Below are 21213 nucleotides of genomic sequence, written 5' to 3'. Positions count from 1 at the left end.
TCAGCTTGTTGGCTGGGCGCTAAATCTGTTGTCTGTCTGCCGTATACAGAAACTAAATGTTGGGGTAAAATTAGTAGATAAGACTGTCTGAGTTTAATGAACTTTACTGAATTACAACCCCGCGGCGAGACAAACTCAGCGCGAGCCTCCGGTCACTTGGCTCATCCCGTGTCACGAGCAATGCTGAAGAAACTGGCCGCCGCAACTTTGTGAACCTAGCTCGGACTGCTAGCTAGCTAACGCTCGCTAGTTCAGCTTCTTCTCCAACAATGTCTACTCTTCCACAAAATAACTTGAAGGAACAGCTGGCGAGGCACAGCAATGCGGCTCAGACCAGGTTGTCTCTGGCTAAACCCAAATCGGGGTAAGTTTACCGTGAGCAGGAAAATAACTGAAGCTAACAGTTAGCTTTGAGCTGTCAGCTCTGCTAACATAATAAACAGACGTCTGTATTAGCTAGTAATTAACGTTAGCGCAACTGGAATAAGGTAGCTTTGTCAGAGATTACAGACAAAAAAAAATGCATTTGCTTATTACCAGGGGCCCGTGCATCCAGAACAAGGTAGTTAACGTTAGTTTCACATCGCGATATGAACAATTCATCATGAATACAGTGAATTTATCACATAACACATTTAATATTGATCTAGCTGGTGGAGGCTCTAGAGACATAATGGAGACGTAATACTATGCACCTAACAATTTTAAAGTCAATCTATAATAATAATAATTTGCTCTGTTATCACTTGTAACTACTGATTTGACCTGAGATCCTGTAGCTCCAGCTGCTGCAACTGCTGTGGAAATGGTACCAGAACACACAATTAAATGTTACGTTCAGAAACAAATCAGCCATGTGTCTTTCTATATATGTCAGTGAGCCAGTTGTAACCATCAGATATTTATCAGACAGTTACATACAAAGAAAAAATACTAATTAATAGAAAACAATTTTGAAAGCACACAAAAAGATTTTGACTGTCCTCTTATCATCTAATCTAAAGTTTAATGGGCACAGTATGTTTTCATAATTTCACACCGGTTTTATTTTTCAGGGCCTTTTCTTTCAGAAAGAAGTCCTCATCGGGTACAACCAAGGTGGCAGTCCCGACCAAGGTAATCTGCACTAGTGTTTTGACAGACAGGAATGTCAATGTCCCTAAGAACAGTTTGGTGACTAAATCTCCTTTGACATTTTTAAACAAGCTTGAGAGATCTCAAAAATCCCAAATCAACAACTTCTTCTCTGTAAGTACAAAAGACAAGTCGGACTCCATTAGCCCAACAGGTAACTGTGCTCCTGCAGGCCAGACTCCTTCAGCAGTGTCTGGTCCAACTAAATCTGACAACCAGATTAAAAGTGGCACACAAGGCAGTTCCATAAGTCTGGATGCATCTCTTGGATTCCCAATGGATGACTGGGATGATTTTGATGACTTTGAAACTACTGCCAAAGGAAAAAATGACTCAGTAAGATCTGAAGTATCGGGGAAGAGCTCCAATCCACTGTCATCTCCCAGGGAAGACAAAACACAATTCACAGGGAAACTAAACCATGATGCCTCTCTTATGACGCCAGAGGAAAGCAACAGTTCTGCAAGCAAGAATGATCTTTGCAGAAGTGAACTATCTTGTATGAAAATAGATGAACTGGAGCACAGTGTTGACAAAGCTGCAGTTTCACCCAGACCTAGTTTGAACCAGGACCCAGCAGAGTGGGAACTTGAGGATTCTCCAGTTAAAATGAGCAGAAGACGTCCTCCTGCCCATCTTCAGGCTGTCATGAGTGATAGTGAAGAGGACAACGATGTGCTCGAGCCTTTTAAAGGAATGAAAGGTAATAAACTGCTTGTTGCGCATTTGCATTTTATTTGTACATTGTAGGGAGAATATTCAGATAGTGTGGGAAGCATTGCATTATTAAAAAAATACATGCTATATCTTTTTGCACTTTTTAGATGATAAGAAAACATGGATTGACCCTGAGGTAATAGAGCTTGATGGCAACTCAGAGCCTGAAGATGACCTTGATTACATTCCCCCTTCTCCGATCCCTGATGAGATCTCTTACACTACTTCTGCATTGGAGATGAGGTCAGTCTATGTATTTTACTAGTGATAGACAGATTAATCAGGCCGATATCTAGCATTTTGAAATAATCACTTTCCCTTAAACACCCGTCACGTTCTGAAATCTACAGCATAACCCAATATTTTCTCCATTTATTTAACTAATAAATAAATCCATCAAAAACAACACGTTAATGGCTAAACTAACGTGTATTATATTATGGAGTTATACATGACTTTTCTTACCATTGTTCCTGTATACATCGTAGTGAATTAGAATTAAAATGTGTATTTTCTGTAATCAAAACCAGTATGTTCACAGGAGTTGTACTGTTAAGAGTACTCCACTGATTTAGCATTACACTCTGTTTTTAAAAAAAAAATCAATCGATTTGATGTATCATAATTTTTTATTCCACACATTCTCCTTCCTTGTCTGAAACTAGCGCCTACATTGCCCATAATGCAGCTCAACTGCCAACAGTTTGGTTGGAGATTCAGGTCTGTTCTGCTAGTAGCTGCTAATGTAGCCTCTAGCTGCTGGCCTTAAAACAGAGATGAGGAGTGGGCTACAGAGGTCTGTTTCTGTCTAACTCCTCACCCCCAGATTTTTTTTAAATGATAAACTTTTGGTTTTCAGTTCTAACTGACGCTACCTCATCACATTACTTGAGGCATTTTATCAGACTTCAAGCCACAGAAGGCTTTTTACAACTTTTTTTTCATATGCAGTATCTCAGATAATCCTGAAATGTTTTTCTGTGAAACACAATACAAAAGTAGCTTTGTTAATAGTGATGCATTTAGACATGTGACATGGTAAATTTATGTTATGCTAACATCTCACCACACAGCCATAACATAGTTATGGCTTTAATTGGGTTTTTCTTGTTTTCTCTGTTAAAATCAGAGCTCAGGCTAACTCAAGGCAGTTTACAATGTCTACTTTTATCTACAATGTGGTGAGGCAGAGTCCAACATCTAACTGTGCACTATTGCTTTTCATCCAAACTCTTGTAGTAAACATGAACCTCCTTAGCTATGCTGTTTTTTGTAGTTTTTGGGCTTATGTGTACTGATTTGAAGAAAATGTCAGTTGATGTACACGTTGGTTAAAACAAAATACGTTTTACTTTTGACAAGTAATATGTATTTGATACAGTTATTATTGTGCGGAAAGTTGTAGTGCTAATGCTTCATATAATTTGTTTTACTGTAATAGATAAAAAGGAAGCAAAAGGGCATAACTTTTATTTTATTTTAAACAGATCTAAATCAGCTGATGCTGAAAGCAGATACAGTCCTGTGCAATCAAAGGGACCCGTCACAGCACTACATGAATCTGATCACACATTAGACAAAACAAGTGGGTGTTTTTCTGATTTGTCCAGAACTTGTTCACATTTTTGGTCATCAAATTAGGACTCTAATCTTGGTCTCCGTTCATTAATTTTGTTGTTTCTTTCTTTTGATCGCGTCACAGATGAGCAACTGTTAAGTATCATGGAGTCCATTTGTGCTCTGGTCGATTCCATCCCTGAACATGAGCTAATAGCTCTGTCTTGTGGAAGTGAGCTTTTGCTGAAGAGGGCTCAAAGGTGTGTATATTTGGGTAAAAAACAGCATTAATATTATTCATGGTATTTGAATGATATCTCACTATTATTGCAATCACCTGCCTTTTTTATTAACAAGGCCCGGGTAGCTCACTGACACTCCCCCCTTCCCTCTCAAATACTGCATATCTTTGCACATGTAAATATTATTTAATTTCACATCATTTTACACACCCGTTATATTGCTTATATTTGGTGTTTGTTAAGTGTTAATCGTTATTCTTCTATTATTTTATATTTTGTCAATCATCCCATATTTATATATTTCTACATTTATTTATGTCAACTGTATGTTTGTCTTTGTCTACGTGTAGCACCTTATCGCCAAAACAAATTCCTCGTACGTGTAAAAACTACTTGGCAATAAAAGCTTTTCTGATTCTTTCTTTTCACACAGGAAGAGGATCCTTGCAACTGGTGGCGGCAGTTCATTGAGGATGCAGCAGCCCGACAGCACTATGATTTCTGAACCCAGCTTTAAAGACAAATCTTCTTTTAGCTGTGATACGTCGAGTGTTATGTCATCTAGCAGCTCTGTGCCTGTGGACTCCAAGAAGCCTCCTCCGATCAGGAGATCTTCTTTCATCTCTGTGGACTACGACTCTGATCACTCTGACAGTATTATTATTGGGAAACCCATTCACAGCAGGACCATGTATGTGGAACGTGAGAGTATCTGTGACTCTCCATCAACCCACAGCCTCACAAATCCATCTTTTAATTTCTCTAAGAAAACAAGCACAGACCAGGATGGTTCAGATCTCTTCTTCTCACCCAAGAAGCCAGAAACTGGTTTTCAGAACAAACCTGAAACCCCAGTAACCACGACAGCGGCAGAGGACATAGAACCAGATGACTTTTACATTGACGATTTTGACATAGATGACTTCAACGACTCAGATATTCCTGGTTACTTTGATGAACCGTCAGTGTCGGGACAAACGTCCGGCACCGTGACTCCAACAGTGAAAGAGGGGGGACCAAGCAAGTCTTCATGGGAGAAGAAACCAACAACGCCTGCTCCTGCTCCCAAGCCTTCAAAGATCTGCTCTCCTGGTAAGTTAGAATGGCAGGGAACGATCTGGGACTGTGCTCGTCAAATCTGTCAGTAAAAATTAGTCTTTAATGGTCCCAAATGCTCAGAGTATTGCAGGCTGAGGTTTATTTATGTACCTGTGGGTAGATTTGGTGTGCAGTAGCGGCATCCATCTTGACACGCAGTTTTACAAACAACACACACAGTAGATAAGATAAAAGTACTACAATAAATAAGGTAGGACGTGTTCATCTGAGTGAGGCTGCTGGAACAGTTCTTATACTGTTTGGCAGTAAAGCATACATAAACTTAAAAACCGATACACCTGTTGGTCTTAGAATGTGTTATATTTGTGTTATATTTATGTGGATCTGTGCATACGTTGGCGTCCATAGCTACCTGTCGGAAGCTCTGTCTTAAACCTGACTTTTATCCAGTTTAAATCCACACTTTTATGTTACATTTTTTATACCCTTTTTATTTAACTTAAGTTTTTAACTTAAGTTTTATGTGGGTTAAGGGTTATTTTAGTCATCCGACATGGATTTGAAGCTAGATGGCCGTAAAAACACTATCAACACTACTGATCCCAACAATGCTCCGGCTAACCGAGATAACTCTGCCCCATGAGGACTTCATACTCCTCAAGAAAGCAAACAAAAAGATTGCTGACCTAATGGAAGACATCCGACGACTTTCAGAGGAACTCAAAGAGAAAGATTCCCTGCTAACTGGCTTTACGGATGTGGCTTCAGTACAAGCCAAACAGATTGTTTCTCTTAGCGCAACCGCTAACATCCAGGACACTGTGCTGTGGGACCCCTCTGCCCTTCCAAGGCTTTCTTCCTGCTCAACTCCGAAGCATCAGTCAACCTGGGCTGAAGTGGTGGTCCGTGGCTGCAGGAGAGGCTCGGATGGGGCTGCCTCTCCTCCGCACATCAGCCTCTCCAACCGCTATGTGTGATCGGCTGGGCTGCCGGTCTGCTGCTGGGCCTGATTGGCGACCGTCATCCCAGTCAAAAACCTCCACTTCCTAATGTAGGATCCTGAAGGAGGCTGTGCTCAGACGCTCCGGAGCCCGTCTCTACCCTGCACCGTCAGGTAGTCCTTCTCTCATGTCTGTTACTGCTACTCCAACACAACACTCGGCAGCTCACACACTCCATCCTCAGTCCGCACGCAGTGTTGAAGCAGATTCTGCTCAGTCCTGCTCTGGAACCGCACAACCAGCATCTCCTCATCCCCTTTTCTCCCCAACCACACTAATAATTGGTGACTCCATAACCAGAAACATCAATTTCTTTAACGCTACCACTAACTGCTTCCCCGGTGCCACCACAGCTGACATTTAAAAAAAAACTCCAGGACCTAATGCCGTCGCTCCCGTCCTCCATCACAAGAGTGATAGTCCATGTCGGAACAAATGACACAGCTCTTCAGCAGTCTGAGCTGACAAAATCAGATTTGAACCGTCTTTTTAACTTTTTAAAGCAGTGTGGAAAGTCCGTTTTTATCTCTGGTCCCATTCCCACAGTCGGTCGCGGTGCTGGCCGCTTCAGTAGACTCCTTGGCCTCCACGACTGGCTCCAGTCCGCCTGCAGGGCTCATGGTGTGTTATGTGGATAATTTTAATATTTTCTGGCAAAGAATGTCTCTTTTTAAGACAGACGGACTTCACCCAAACAAACGGGGCTCAGAAATGTTAGCTGCACGTATACAGCATGTGGTGCGGTGCCCTCCACACATGACTTACGTGAATGCCTAATCATTCATGCAGCACACCTGGACACACCACCGGTCACTGAACAGATCTCTGCCTCACTGCCACTAACAACTGTCTCCACCTGCTGGCATGTAAAGCCGTCTGCTCCCAGCGCTGTTCCAAAGACTTCTATTCCTGTCATCATCACGCATAGACAGTAAACCGAAATGTGCACATCACACAGAAATCATAGTAATCTTAAAAGGATTAGGACAACTGCACCAACTCCAGCACCCAGAACAAACTCATTTAAAATGGCTCTCTTCAATGTGAGATCTCTGTCAAGTAAGACTTTTATCCTAAATGATTTTATCTGCAAATCTAGATTTTATGTTTTTAACTGAATCCTGGTTGCAAATGAATGACTATAGCCAGCTAGCTGAACTGTGTCCGCCTCAATATGATTGTTTTAGTCAACCGAGGGTCAGTGGTCGTGGTGGTGGGCTAGTGAGCGTGTATAGGAAAAATTTTAAATGTCATCAAGTACGCTGTGATGAATTTAACTCCTTTTGAAGTTCTCACTCTTAAACTTGGAGGCTGCAACATGTCATATTTGTTATAATTTATCATCCCCCAAAACCGCCTGGAGGATTTTTATCAGAACTTACTGAATTCCAGTCTCCAAGTCCATTACCTCAGTCTGAAGGATTTATTAATTTAAAGGATGCGAGGACACACTATTTTTCTGAACTCATTACTACACATAAACACAATCCCAGGTTTCTGTTTAAGACAGAAACCTGGTGTGAATTGTTTTTATCTTATTTTACCAATAAGGTGGTGTCAATCAGAGCCTCTATTACCCCTTACCTTACTCAGAGGTCCCTCACCAGCAACAAGAGAGTTTTAACCAGTTTTATCCCATCGACTTGTCTGAGCTTTTAAAAACAGTATCACAAATGAGAGTGTCCTCCAGCCTACTTGATGTAATACCTACAAAGTTTTTAATGAAAGTAATGGATTTTGTTGGGCCCCATTTGATCTCTGTTTTTAACAGCTCCCTATCTACTGGTTGTGTCCCTGATTATTTTAAAACGGCTTGCGTGAACCCACTTTTAAAGAAACCTGGTTTAGATCCCTCCCCCCACATAATTTTAGACCAATTTCAAAACTGCCTTTTATTGCAAAGATTTTAGAAAGAATTGTGTCCAAACAGCTGCACTTAACAACTGCCTTTGTGAAGTTAAAAAATGGATGTCAAATAATTTCCTCCAGCTGAACTCAGACGGAACCCGAAATCCTGGTCATTGGGTCCAGCAGATGGGAAAACAAATACTGCCATCTACTGGTTCCCTTGGAAATCACATTAAGCCTGTTGCAAAGAACCTTGGTGTTTGGTTTGATAGTAATTTAAATTTCGAGCAGCACACCACAAAGCTTGTTCAATCATGTTTTTATCAACTTAGAAATATAGCAAAAATTCGATCTATGTTAACTTTTAAGGACACCGAGAACATTTTACACTCCTTCATCTCATCAGGCCTGGATTATTGCAACAGCCTTTTCACTTGTTTAACCCAAAAATCTACTGATCGACTCCAGACTGTCCAGAACTCAGCTGCCAGGCTTTTAACCAGAACTAAGAAATATGACACATTACTCCTATTTTAGCTTCATTACACTGGCTCCCAGTATGTTTTAGAATTGACTTTAAAGTTTACTGATCACTTTTAAAGCTCTTCATGGCCTCTGCCTTGTTATATTTCTGACCTTTTAGTCCCATACACACCAGCACGTACCTTGAGATCCTCGGGCAGAGGTCTGTTGTCTGTTCCAGAGTCTCGACTGAAAACTAAAGGGGACAGAGCGTTTGCTGTCAGGGCCCCGAGGCTCTGGAACAGCCTGCCCGAGGAAATCAGGTCGGCTGAGTCAGTGAACTCTTTTAAGTCCCTTCTTAAAACATACTTTTATAGGAGAGCCTTTCCCGATCTTATTTGACTTTATTTTATCCCTTTTATTTTATTGTATTTTTATATTAATCTGTATTTTAGTCTTTTCAATGTTTTCTTGCTTTTATCATGTATTGTTTTTTTTGTATTGTCTTTTGTGTATTATTGTCTTTACACCTGTAGCACTTTGTAACTTGTTTTGAAAAGTCCTCTACAAATAAAGATTATTATTATTAATTGCACACTAAAACTACAAGATGTCACCACTGATTTAATTTTACGAAATGTTGTAAAAACGAGAGATCATTAGAGCTTTTTAGCAAGAATGTCAAATTGAATGTAATTAAATATGTCAACTTGGGCTTTAGAGAATTTAGATTTGCATTTTTGACTATTTTGTGCCATTTTATTAAACAAACAATTAGTGATTAATTGAGGAAATAATTGGCAGGTTGATCTGTAATGAAAATAATTGGCAGTTGCAGCCTTAGATATCTTAAATGAGTAGGATTACTAAGTAGTCTTTGTTTGACCCTCAGCATATTTCTCAAGTGTGATTCTGAATTGATAAATACCTGACATAATTACAGGTCCTTATTTTGAGAATTTATGTAGTAGCTTGATGCTTCTTCTGCTAAATTTTAATGAGTCAGCTCTAATGTTTTCCATTGCAGAACCCACCTTCCGGAACCCGGCCCATGACCGCTTCAGAGGGTTCAACTTCCCCCACTCTCAGGAGATGATGAAGATCTTTCACAAGAGATTTGGTCTTCATCAATTCAGGTTCAATCAACTTGAAGCAATTAATGCAACCCTTCAGGGAGAAGACACATTTGTTTTGATGCCCACAGGTTAGTAATGAATGAAAAGTTACTAAAACAAACAGATTCAGCATGTCAAGTGCAGTAAGAACATCCCCATTTCTCTGTAACTGATGCGTTTGCAGGCGGGGGTAAAAGCCTGTGCTACCAGCTGCCTGCCTGCGTGTCATCAGGAGTCACTGTGGTCATCTCCCCACTTAAATCACTCATTGTAGACCAGGTCCAGAAACTCACTACACTGGATGTAAGTATGTTTACCCCTGCTTGTCTAGAGCAACAGTAGTAAAAGTATAAAGTATGACATTATGATATGTGTCGTCTTTTTGTAATGTCCCACATTTCAGATCCCAGCAACAAGCCTGTCTGGTGATAAAAGTGACACTGAAACAGGGAGGATCTATATGCAGCTCTCCAGGAAAGACCCCATCATTAAACTGCTCTACGTCACTCCTGAGAAGGTGAGAAGTGGATGAATCACACTCTTAATGTTGGCACCTGTAAGTGTGTTTTCTTGTTTGCTATAAATAACGTTAGCAGTAACTTGTATGTCTATGAAGATTCTCAGTCTTCCAGGTCATATTTATCCTTGGATAATATTTAATTAGCTGCTTTTATCCTTAGATACAGATGATTTTTACTCAAGACTGATGCATCTTCTCTTCTCCCCTAGGTGAGTGCAAGTAACAGGCTGATCTCCGCCCTGCAGAACCTGTACGAGCGCCGCCTTTTAGCCCGGTTTGTCATAGATGAGGCCCATTGTGTCAGTCAGGTGTGTTCCTCTGCTTTATACACAATCTGCAGTATGCTTTTATTTTTGCAACAGCCACTGAAAATCCTCCTGTGAAATAAAATCTTTCAGTGGGGCCACGATTTCCGGCCAGACTACAAGAGGTTGCATGAACTGCGTCAGAAGTTCCCCAATGTGCCGATGATGGCCCTGACAGCCACCGCCACCCCCCGTGTTCAGAAAGACATCCTCAACCAACTGAATATGACTCGGCCGCAGGTGTACGTGCCCCACCTCAGCCTCTATCTCTCTCAAGATTTCTTTTAAATTAGTTTTTTTAATATTATTAAATTCATTCATTCCGTCTAATATATTTTCAGGTTTACCATGAGTTTCAACAGAACAAACCTGAAGTATGCCGTGCTGCCCAAGAAACCTAAAAAGGTTGATGAGGACTGCATCACCTGGATCAAGAAGCACTACCCCCGTAAATAATTCATTTTCTGATCTGTTATTTTCAGAACACTGCCAAAACTGTGGAAAATTCAACACTATTTATATGTGAGCACAGTCTGATGTCTGCCTGTCATATCTGAATAATGTTAAAGGGACAGTTAGTCAGAAATCATCAGTCTAATATGATATGATATAAAGTGGAGATAGTGGAGTCTAGTCAGTTAATTTCTGACACCTCAGGTCAGAAAGAATGTTCCTCTGTGGTTACTACAGATTTAGGACTTTTTTTAATGGAAGCAAGAAAGAATATTTTTTTAAACTTATGGTATCAAAAATAACTTTAAAACCTTGTCGAATGACTAATTGCTTTCAAGTAGCTTTGTAATAAATGAAAGAATGACCCTTTTTTTTTTTAATGATACCGGTGTGGCATATTTTCTCAGTGAATATAAACTCCCTCTGAATGTGTGTATTGATTATTAACCTGCGTCTCTGCATGCTGCAGGTGACTCTGGCATTGTGTACTGCCTGTCCCGCAATGACTGTGATGCCATGGCTGAGAGTCTGCAGAGAGCAGGGATTTTAGCTCTGTCGTATCACGCAGGCCTGCGTGACAGTGACAGAGAATATGTGCAGACCAAGTGGATCAATCAGGACGGCTGCCAGGTGAGGTCACCACTGCATCACTGTTATTAAATAAATATTACTAGATAGTACTGGATACAAAGAAATTAGCATAAAAATAAAGCAGTAGCTGTTTAAATGTCTTAGAGTGCACATTGCTCCTGTTTCACTGTTTCTCTTTGTCTGCCAGGTCATCTGTGCCACCATAGCCTTTGGCATGGGCATTGACAAGCCTGATGTGCGCTATGTGATCCATGCCAGTCTGCCAAAGTCAGTGGAGGGTTACTACCAGGAGTCTGGGAGAGCTGGCAGAGATGGAGAGATCTCTCACTGTATTCTCTTCTACTCCTACACCGACGTTCACCGCATCAAGAGGATTATCAGCAGTATGTGGCCATAATATAGACCTTTCTTCTTGCAGGCAAAAGTTTAATGGATCGTTCTAGTTTTGTGATTTGTGTATGTATATACTATATATGGAGTATTTATTCATCCTATCGTCAAGCCTGTAAAATCATTCAGAGCATGTTCACTTTCCAAATGACAACTGTATACAGGTGCTAGTCATATAATTAGAATATCATAAAAAATTTGATTTATTTCAGTAATTCCATTCAAAAAGTGAAACTTGGATATTATATTCATTCATTACACACAGACTGATATATTTCAAATGTTTATTTCATTTAATTGTGATGATTAAAACTGACAACTAATGAAAATCCCAAATTCAGTATCCCCGAAAATGAATATTAATATATTAAGACCAATACAAAAAAAGGATTTTTAGAAATGTTGGCCAACTGAAAAGTATGAACATGAAAAGTATGAGCATGTACAGCACTCCCGATACTAATACTTAGTTGGGACTCCTTTTGCCTGAATTACTGCAGCAATGCAGCGTGGCATGGAGTCGATCAGTCTGTGGCACTGCTCAGGTGTTATGAGAGCCCAGGTTGCTCTGATAGTGGCCTTCAGCTCTTCTGCATTGTTGGGTCTGGCGTATCGCATCTTCCTCTTCACAATACCCCATAGATTTTCTATAGGGTTAAGGTCAGGCGAGTTTGCTGGCCAATTAAGAACAGGGATACCATGGTCCTTAAACCAGGTACTGGTAGCTTTGAAACTGTGTGCAGGTGCCAAGTCCTGTTGGAAAATGAAATCTGCATCTCCATAAAGTTGGTCAGCAGCAGGAAGCATGAAGTACTCTAAAACTTCCTGGTAGACGGCTGCGTTGACCTTGGACCTCAGAAAACACAGTGGACCAACACCAGCAGATGACATGGCACCCAAAACCATCACTGACTGTGGAAACTTTACACTGGACTACAAGCAACGTGGATTCTGTGCCTCTCCTCTCTTCCTGCAGACTCTGGGACCTTGATTTCCAAAGGAAATGCAAAATTTACTTTCATCAGAGAACATAACTTTGGACCACTCAGCAGCAGTCCAGTCCTTTTTGTCTTTTAGCCCAGACGAGACGCTTCTGACGCTGTGTCTTGTTCAAGAGTGGCTTGACACAAGGAATGCGACAGCTGAAACCCACGTCTTGCACACATCTGTGCTTGGTGATTCTTGAAGCACTGACTCCAACTGCAGTCCACTCTTTGTGAATCTCCCCCACATTTTTGAATGGGTTCTGTTTCACAATCCTCTCCAGAGTGCGGTTATCCCTATTGCTTGTACACTTTTTTCTACCGCATCTTTTCCTTCCCTTCGCCTCTCTATTAATGTGCTTGGACACAGAGCTCTGTCAACAGCCTAGCCTCTTTAGCAATGACCTTTTGTGTCTTGCCCTCCTTGTGCAAGGTGTCAATGGTCGTCTTTTGGACAGCTGTCAAGTCAGCAGTCTTCCCCATGATTGTGTAGCCTACAGAACTAAATTACAGTGTGGCACCAGGTGTCTTCAATATTGACCCTTTTCACAATATTCTAATTTTCTGAGATACTGATTTTGGGGTTTTCATTAGTTGTCAGTTATAATCATCAAAATTAAAAGGAATGAACACTTGAAATAGATCAGTCTGTGTGGAATGAATGTATACATTATACAAGTTTAACTTTTTGAATGGAATTACTGAAATAAATCAACTTTTTGATGATATTCTAATTATATGACCAGCACCTGTATATAAGACTATTTATTTATCACAGTGGACAGAGAAGGTGACAGACACACCAAGTCGACTCATTTCAACAACCTACACAGCATGGTGCACTTCTGTGAGAACGTGATGGAGTGCAGAAGAATTCAGCTGCTCGCATACTTCGGGGAGTTGAAGTTCAACAAAAGCTTCTGTAAGGAGCACGCAGACGTCAGCTGTGACAACTGTTCCAAACCCAACGTAGGAATCTTTCTGTCCGCGTCTTTCTTTATTCATTACAAATTCAAGAACCTACCTGGCCATTTGTAATCAATCAGCAATGTTTTGAATATTCCTGTGTGCAGCAATACAAGATGAGAAATGTCACTGAAGATGTGAAGAAGGTGGTGAGGTTTGTCCAGGAGAACTGCGAGAAAGTCGGAGCAAGGTTTGGCAAGACTGCTCAGCAAAACCGACTGACACTGAATATGCTGGTGGACATCTTCATAGGTAAAGTACGCGCACATGCTTGCAGTAAATAGGCATTCTGCAGCTGTGAATATTGCATGATGGCTGTATGAAAAGTTGTCTGTGAGTGGTCTTAATGTAGGTAATCGTGTCTTTCTATCAGGGTCTAAGTCTGCCAAGATACAGACAGGAATGTTCGGAATGGGAGGAGCCTACTCGAGGCATAATGCTGACCGTCTCTTCAAAAAACTGGTTCTGGACAACATCCTGGTGGAGGATCTCTACATCACTAACAACGGCCAAGCTGTGTCTTATATCTCTGCTGGACCCAAAGCTATGAACGTGCTGTCTGGGCGCATGCAGGTAACCTGACATAGATTGCCTTAACAGCAGCATGGGGAGCTAGAAATATGCATATTAAACACACTCTGGCAATCGTGTCGTTGCAGGTGGAGTTCTATGAGACAGAGAGCGCTTCGAGCATCAGGAAACACAAAGCCGCTGTGGCCAAGAACGTCTCCCAGAGAGAGGAGATGGTCCAGCAGTGTCTGAAGGAGCTGACGGATCTGTGCAAGCAGCTGGGAAAAGCATTTGGCATTCACTATTACAACATCTTCTCCACCGCCACCTTGAAAAAGATAGCTGGTAATTTCTTAAACACGCAGTAAGGCTGTCTTTTTAAGTGCTGCAAAAGCTCATTTAACAACTAGCACTTTATAACATGTCACACTTTTTTTCACATGAACAGAGAAGCTTTCTTCTGACCCCGAAGTCCTCCTACAAATTGATGGTGTGACAGAAGACAAACTGGAGAAGTATGGAGCAGAAGTCATTCAGGTCCTACAGAAATACTCTGAGTGGCAGCTGCCTGGTAAGGGACCCAACTCAAATTTTTGTGCCTAACATCCTTCACTTTCTTTTAGTCTAAACATTGTGGTATTAACCTCCATTATCTCTGTAGAGGAGCAGACTGACGATGGTGGAGACGGCTGGATAGACACGACACGAGGACGCTCACAGGGAGATTACAATGACGAGGACGACACTGAGTCCTCCACCTACTTCCATAATCAGGCTGCACAGGGACAGAAGAGAAAGAAAGCTCCTTTCTTCAAGTATTCCAAGAAGAGAAAGGCATATGGCAACACAAGTACCAACTCCAAAGGGTCAGTAGTGTGTTTGTCTCATGTTTCATCAACTAGTTTGGGATCATATTTAGCAGAAAGCTTCATACCTGAAACCTTATTTCCTCTTTTCTTCCTCTGGCTTCTGTCTTGCTGTGTGGATTCAGTCGTGGCTACAGCAGCAATAAATCATGGTCATCATCAAGCTCCAGAGGTGGATCCAAAGCTGCAGGCCGGGGTCCAGGAGCTCAGCGGGGGACGCATCAGTAGGCAGGCGGCCAGGCTTCTTGTCCGCCCCAATCCCTCAAACCAACCAGCGACCCTTCTTAAAGCCAGTCTTTTCACACTTGGACTAGTGCCATCCTCTGGATCTGAATTCCTAGGACAGCAAAGTACTCAAACCAATCTGTCGGTAATTGTTGTAAAGTTTGTGTCTGTTAAATCTCAACTGTTTATTGAAACTGCTAAAATTGTATTTTTATGTTCTGTACAGTTACTGTCATGGTGTCCGCATTTCATATTGATTGTTGTTATGTAAATTTTTCACTGTCCATTTTTATATTAAAGACTCATTGAAATTTTATGATCATTGTTTCAACTTGTCTACAATTTTTATTCTGCTAGAGAAGAAAAGGCTGAGCAGAACTTGTGTTGTACCACAAAGCAACCGGGAGCCACATAACATTTTAATCAATGTTTATTTCAAGTTTGAATAGTTTTATTTAATGGCACCAGTTACAAGGGACTATTGGAGAGAAACAATATTTTATACTGACTTGTACAGAAGGTTACCTACAGTACAAACATGGGTTCGGAATGGATCGGGCTGAACAAGAACTGGATTTGGCACATGGATTTATATATATATATACTTGTATATATAACGTAATTAAACAGCAATCTCCAATCCCAGGATAGAACTATGCAGACTTCATAACACACCACCAGACATGGCTATGCATAAACACTTATTGAGGTGTATGCACGGTCATGTAAGGGTCTGTCCACTGGGAGGCAGGCAAATGGGCAAAAAGCAGATCAAGATGTCCTCGGTTATAGCTAGTTTCATCTATTGACCCTTCAGTTTCACATGGGCACACAGGGATTTTGGCCAGGAATAAATTTTAGGAAGCCAATTGTGTATGTCACTTGGTTTTGATTAAAGTTCAATTGTTTGTTATTCTTTTTCATCACATAATTATCATAAACCTTACAAAATTATGTTGCTGGAGAGCTATTGACAATGTTTGAAACTTGAGACTTTTCTATTAGGATATCTGATGATTGCATCACACATGATTGATGATTGAAAATGTGTAGCAAAACACAGGGAGTAGACAAAATAACAAGAACACCTCACAGTAAAGTTCAGCCCAATACAATAACGGCACAAAATACCTCAGAAATTACCTGAAACATCTCTGACACTGCCTTTGTAAAAATGTTATTTGACAAATGTGGGATTTTCTGCTTGGTTATATGGAATTACAGTGTACCATGCGGGTGTTTCTGTTATTGAGTCCATCCCATGTGTACTGAACACAAGATGCTTCATCTTCCAGTGCACCACATTGTGGGCTTTTTGCAAGGCTGTACCTTCACTACTGCTTTACCGGGAAGGACGAGCTGTTTCTGACTTATTGTTATTCCCGTTCATCAAAAGTCACACATCTGGCCAGAACTGTAGCCATATCCCATGAGGTAAAAGAACTGTAAAATATGTAAACATGACACGGCAACTAAAATCGCAAAAAAAAAAGTCAGCTTTGTTACAGGAAAAAACGCCTGTAGAGACAAATTAAGACAGATTTCGGGCTGCCTGCTGTACATTACAAACAGTTCGACACAGAGGAGAACACTGTTTTCCCCTCTTGGCCTGGGGAATTTAAGAATGGAGCAGTCAGTAGTACAGTTGTTATGGATGTTGTGTCTTTCGTTCTCCATTCCTTCATCTTTGCCAAACTGCAGAGTTAGGATCCAGGCACAGGGAACAATCCGTCACTTAACAATGAAACAGCAAAGAAAACAGCAGAACAAACATCCACACAAGAGGTCTCTAAGGAAAATAGATTTTTATATATATAAAAAAAGGTTAGGCTATTCATAAATGCAACGGTAACTAAGTGTCTCAGTGGTCACATTATTGTTAGAGTCAGCACAACAGCAGTTTTGGTAAGTGGTTTTCTAGAAACAGAAAGGACATATTTGACTTCCTTAGGTTTTCGTATACGTTTTTAAATAACATATTTTTGCTCTCACAGCTAATTATTGCTCCTTGAATAATGCTGCCTTTAAAAAAAATGTAATTGGTGCATGCTCAGAGAGACCACTGAAGCTACATAATGCTGATAGATGTATGAAAAACACCTTTGCCGACTGACCTTTAAAAGGTGTCCTAATAACTCATCCTGGCTGGACAGGGCCAGTCATGTCGACCTTTATGTCAGTAAAGAAGTAATAAATGTGAAGTATGATCATACACCAAAAAAAAAGTCAACCCGCCCTGCTCTACCTGCTGTTAGGTGAAATGTGCTTCATCTTTGCATCTGGATCATCATTTTTTTTTCTGGCTGTTATCTGAGTTAAAAATGATTAGCATGACATAAATGAGCTCCTACACTTTATGTGACAGGTTTCTTGCCAACGTAGCTCTAATGGTTTGATGCTGCTCCCTCTCCTCCACAGATAACAGCGGTTTGTAGGAGATAATGAGCTACAGGAGTGGATCCAGCCACAATAACAACGTGCATGCTACTCTGTGGTCAGGACTACAATTTAGCAAAGCTCAGATTACACAGGAGCAAACAAAGTAGGTAGCACCATTCAGCCTTCAGTGGAGCAGCTGCAGGTGCTGGTATGAGAGTGTGGCGTTTGAAATAGCAGGCCTTAAAACAAGCAACCCTGTACAGCCATTAGAGTGATGAGTCACCAAGTGTCTTCCATTCCCAATTTTTCTTAAAATCCCACTTTCCAAGAAGCAGACTGATCACCTCGACCTCTCTCGGAGGCCTCTGAAATCCCTCGCTCTTCTCTACTCTCATTTCATACTTTTCTTTTTTTCCTTCCTCTAACTCCTTCTCGCCTTTTGCAAAAGATGAAAAATTCACTTTTTTTACTCCTCTCTGTCTAAACCTCCACCCCTATCACCTTGAATCTTGTTTCCATTCCTATCACACAGACACACTTACACCTGCACTTGGTACAGGAGGTAGACACGCAATAAAACAGAAAAAAACAAAAACGGATTTTACCCAGAATCCAGCAGCCGTGACAGTTATTGCTCCCTGGAGCTGTGAGGCAGAAGAGTCTAGAGCCTGACGACAAATCTAAGAGGTATTATTCGCCGATATTGGCTTATCACAGATATGTTGGTATCTGCTTTCATTTTGGCTGATATGAAAATTAAGGGAAGAAAGTAACTGAAGTACAAAATTCAGAAAAAAGTGCATGAGGTACCTCAGGAACTGTCATCATAGTTTTGTCAAGAAATCTCCGTTGTTACCTTCACCAAAAGGGGTTCTGTTTCCAGTCCTATTTAACTGTTCATTTTTAATTTATTAGTGAAGTAAAGTGTTTTGCTTTGGGCTGCAACTAACGATTATTTTCATTATCGGCTAATCTGCCCATTATTTTCTAGATTACTCGATTAACAGTCCAAAAAAAATTAAAATGTCAGAGAATAGTGAAAATTGCCCATTATTCTCCGTTTTTCAGAACCCAAAGTGACAAAACAGCAGAGAAAAGCAGAAATGGAAATGCCGAAAAAACAGAAATTGTTACGATTTATGTGACAATTTATTTATTTATCAAAATAGCTGCCAATTCATTTTCTGTCAATCGATTAACTAATCGTTTCAGCTCTAGTTTTGTTTGTTTCATACATTTGTAAATGCATTTTAGTGTGAAGATATGCCGTGTGCATCGGTCAGGCTCACAGTCATCTCTCCAAACTCTTCAAGTAAAACAAGATGTGGCAAAGTTATGAAAAGTGAAAATGTGTTTTTGGATTATTTGGTATTTGTGATGGTAAAAATGATACCTCCAGATGCCATTCTGTAAAAATACATGTTGAAGGCTGATTCACTGCTGGTGGAGCAATGAGGTGTGATCAGTGTTGAGTGGATCTGGATAAAAACCCTGTTTTCTTTTAGCCCCTCCCCCTTCCACATTTCTATAAATTCTTCGGACCTTACTTGAAACACAGCGCTAAAAAAGGTATAATTTAATCTTCCATAACAAAATAACATTTCAGTTCTGTTAAAATATACATGAAAAACCTGTCAATATATATTAGGAAACAAACTAATTTGTACAAAAAGTACATCATTATTCTTATTCTAATAATAATAATAATATAGTATGATACATAAACCTAAGAGCAAGGTTGATGAAACCAAAATAAATCATAAACTCTTCATACAAAGAAATTATTGAAATTCATTGAATTTCAACTTGATGAAAGAATGCAAATCAAATTAATTGGAGAAATAAGAGAACAACTGAACAAATGAGCACATTCAAAAGTACTTAATTATTAAACCATATGAGCATTGCACATCTATCTAGACTATTATCTATTGATGCCAGTGAATCTTTGCTCGCCATGAATATTTCTCTAAACGCATCTGACACTACTGGGTCACATAACACTATTGGTTCTGGTTTATTTTACTGTATCCTTAGAAAATGTTAGAAAAAACAACTTTGACCTTCGCCAGTTTACTTTGTACACCCATGTATACTAAAGTGTAATTGTGTCTTAAAACTATCCTCAAAATTCAAAACTGCCAACAGACATCGACATTCTCAAAACAAGGCATTTGGTAATCTATTCTCTGAACTCTCTCATGAACCTTCACTATTCAGTCACTTCCCGTCAGGTTGTTCTGTTTTTCCTGATGAGGTGAATCTTCTGTTTGTCTGATGGGGATGAATCAATATCAAAAGATGTTACACTACTTTGCCTCACATAGAGTATACTTCACAGCATCAACCCTATCGACTCTAACATAACTCACTTCCATCTTCATTTGTTAATGACAAATCAACTTCCTCGATTACTTTCCATCACCTCTTCACCTTTTCTTATGCAAATACATGTTTAAAAGTAATAAATAAATGATGTCAACGTTCATCTGTTGCAACAAAATCTTCCGTTCCTATAAAAGGAACTGTTTAAAATTCTTCAGTTCTTTGATTTCAGTTAAAAAAAATTTCCTTTGTGTTATTTGAAAAAATAAAATACCTGAAATGACTTGAAATAAAAATAAAAAATGCAAAACATGTCTTCTGACTTTGTAGGAAAAAAAAAGAGGACGAAAACAAGCGAAACGAGGAGGTGGTTGGGGGGTTAACTCAAAGTGGAGGAGGGGAAGAGAGATCCTGGGCCCCGGTGTTACCAGGAGTGGTCCAAGCTGTATGCCTGCAGGAGGATGGTGAGAGAAGCAGGGTTCATGGTTGGGACGAAGCTGCCCTCCATCACTCCGGAGTCTTAACCGTCATCTCAGACCCCCGAATGGGCTTACGAACTCTACGACCTCACTCTCACTTGTTAATGAGCAACCCGCCCACCCAGCGGAGCTTGCAGGCAAACCACCGCCTGAGGGGACAAAAGTATTCGTAATGGAACTGCTCAAATTCGGGGGTCTGGCGGATATCACGTAAAAATGCAATGTCAAGGTCTGACTCAGTGAGGATGATGAGGAGGAGGAGCAAGACAAAGAGGAGTCCAATGGTCACAAGGAGCAAACGGAGGACACTTAAGACAAATTTATTCACCTGTTCCACCTCGCTGAGGGTTGAGTTCCCTCCTGCACCTTCCTGTGCAGATCTACCGTCCGCACCAAAATCAACCCCCTCCCCGCGCATGGGGGTGCCTGCCTCAGACTCCTTCTCCTCCTCGATGCTGCAAGGTGCACCGTTAATCTGGCGAGAAGTGGCCAGCTCCATGCTGTGCTCGGCTACCGGGGTGGGCAGGACGCTGATGGAGGGGCTGTAGGCCTCGTCTGAGATCACCGCAGTCCTCTCGCTGGCGTCTGTGGCCTGGCTCCGGGAGCGTGGCATGAAAGATTCCCCGTGGGACACTGAACGCACCGGTGTAGAATGGGCACTGTCACGCAATGACTCTAGACCTTGTGAAGTGAAGTGGTTCAGGGAGGAAGAAGAGGAGGGGGGAAACAGACAGGAAGAAAGGTTTATTACACACATTTAATAGCATGAAAAAGAAAAAGATTACCAACATGACGTCATGTGGACATTCATCCTCTATAGCAGAGTGGCGTTCACAGACACAGCATACTGCAGCTCTGGCTGTAAATGCTCAGAGGTCTGTTACGCAGCACAGACACACTGTCTCCAACTTGAGAGCAGAAATCTGATCATGCTTTCCCCAGAGTAAAGCAGACAGGGGGGAGTATTGTCATTGTACAGAATGCTCTAATGGAACAAATCATCACGTCCCACCCGCTATGGGAAAGTGTGCATCTCATTCAACAACCGCAGAGTGAAGAAACCCAAAGTATACTTTAGAAACAATA

The 21213-nt window shown here is 40.9% G+C and overlaps 2 protein-coding genes across 6 annotated transcripts in view; one reads left to right on the top strand and one right to left on the bottom strand.

Annotated features, from left to right (window-relative positions):
* Nucleotides 1-15260, top strand: blm (BLM RecQ like helicase). 2 transcript variants are annotated; one of them, XM_038706238.1, is made up of 22 exons: nucleotides 1-364; nucleotides 1056-1116; nucleotides 1207-1837; nucleotides 1959-2094; nucleotides 3339-3436; nucleotides 3554-3668; nucleotides 4084-4742; nucleotides 9048-9224; nucleotides 9320-9438; nucleotides 9539-9652; nucleotides 9865-9963; nucleotides 10054-10202; nucleotides 10302-10408; nucleotides 10883-11043; nucleotides 11192-11387; nucleotides 13156-13346; nucleotides 13451-13595; nucleotides 13717-13916; nucleotides 14003-14198; nucleotides 14302-14424; nucleotides 14515-14719; nucleotides 14845-15260. In XM_038706238.1, the coding sequence occupies exons 1-22, from the start codon at nucleotides 270-272 to the stop codon at nucleotides 14945-14947; spliced, it is 4080 nt and encodes a 1359-aa protein (XP_038562166.1). In that variant the 5' UTR covers nucleotides 1-269; the 3' UTR covers nucleotides 14948-15260. The 2 variants fall into 2 exon arrangements, with proteins under 2 accessions (XP_038562166.1, XP_038562165.1); XM_038706237.1 differs by having other exon boundaries at nucleotides 1056-1837.
* A 98-nt stretch (nucleotides 15261-15358) lies between these two features.
* The window catches only part of LOC119894176 (FERM domain-containing protein 5), a 63108-nt gene continuing 57253 nt past the window's right edge, over nucleotides 15359-21213 (bottom strand). For 3 of the 4 annotated variants that reach the window (XM_038706752.1, XM_038706753.1, XM_038706754.1), the window contains exon 14: nucleotides 15359-20808. In XM_038706752.1, coding sequence (XP_038562680.1) covers nucleotides 20222-20808 — 587 coding nt within the window. In that variant the 3' untranslated portion in view covers nucleotides 15359-20221. The remainder of the gene's footprint in view (nucleotides 20809-21213) is intronic. The other variant, XM_038706755.1, reaches the window with a different exon arrangement.

This window comes from Micropterus salmoides, unplaced genomic scaffold (assembly GCF_014851395.1).
Source record: "Micropterus salmoides isolate LMB-PRFRI ecotype aquatic unplaced genomic scaffold, ASM1485139v1 Ms_hic_scaffold_8, whole genome shotgun sequence".
NCBI classification, from domain to species: domain Eukaryota; kingdom Metazoa; phylum Chordata; class Actinopteri; order Centrarchiformes; family Centrarchidae; genus Micropterus; species Micropterus salmoides.
The sequence above is the reverse complement of the archived record's forward strand: the minus strand, read 5'-3'. Positions and strand labels throughout refer to the sequence as shown.

Coding starts and splice junctions, on each gene's coding strand:
- blm (XM_038706237.1), top strand. CDS start 270: ATGTCTACTCTTCCACAAAATAACTTGAAGGAACAGCTGGCGAGGCAC. Junction 9,439..9,538: donor AGAAACTCACTACACTGGAT/GTAAGTATGTTT, acceptor CCCACATTTCAG/ATCCCAGCAACAAGCCTGTC. Junction 9,653..9,864: donor TCTACGTCACTCCTGAGAAG/GTGAGAAGTGGA, acceptor CTTCTCCCCTAG/GTGAGTGCAAGTAACAGGCT.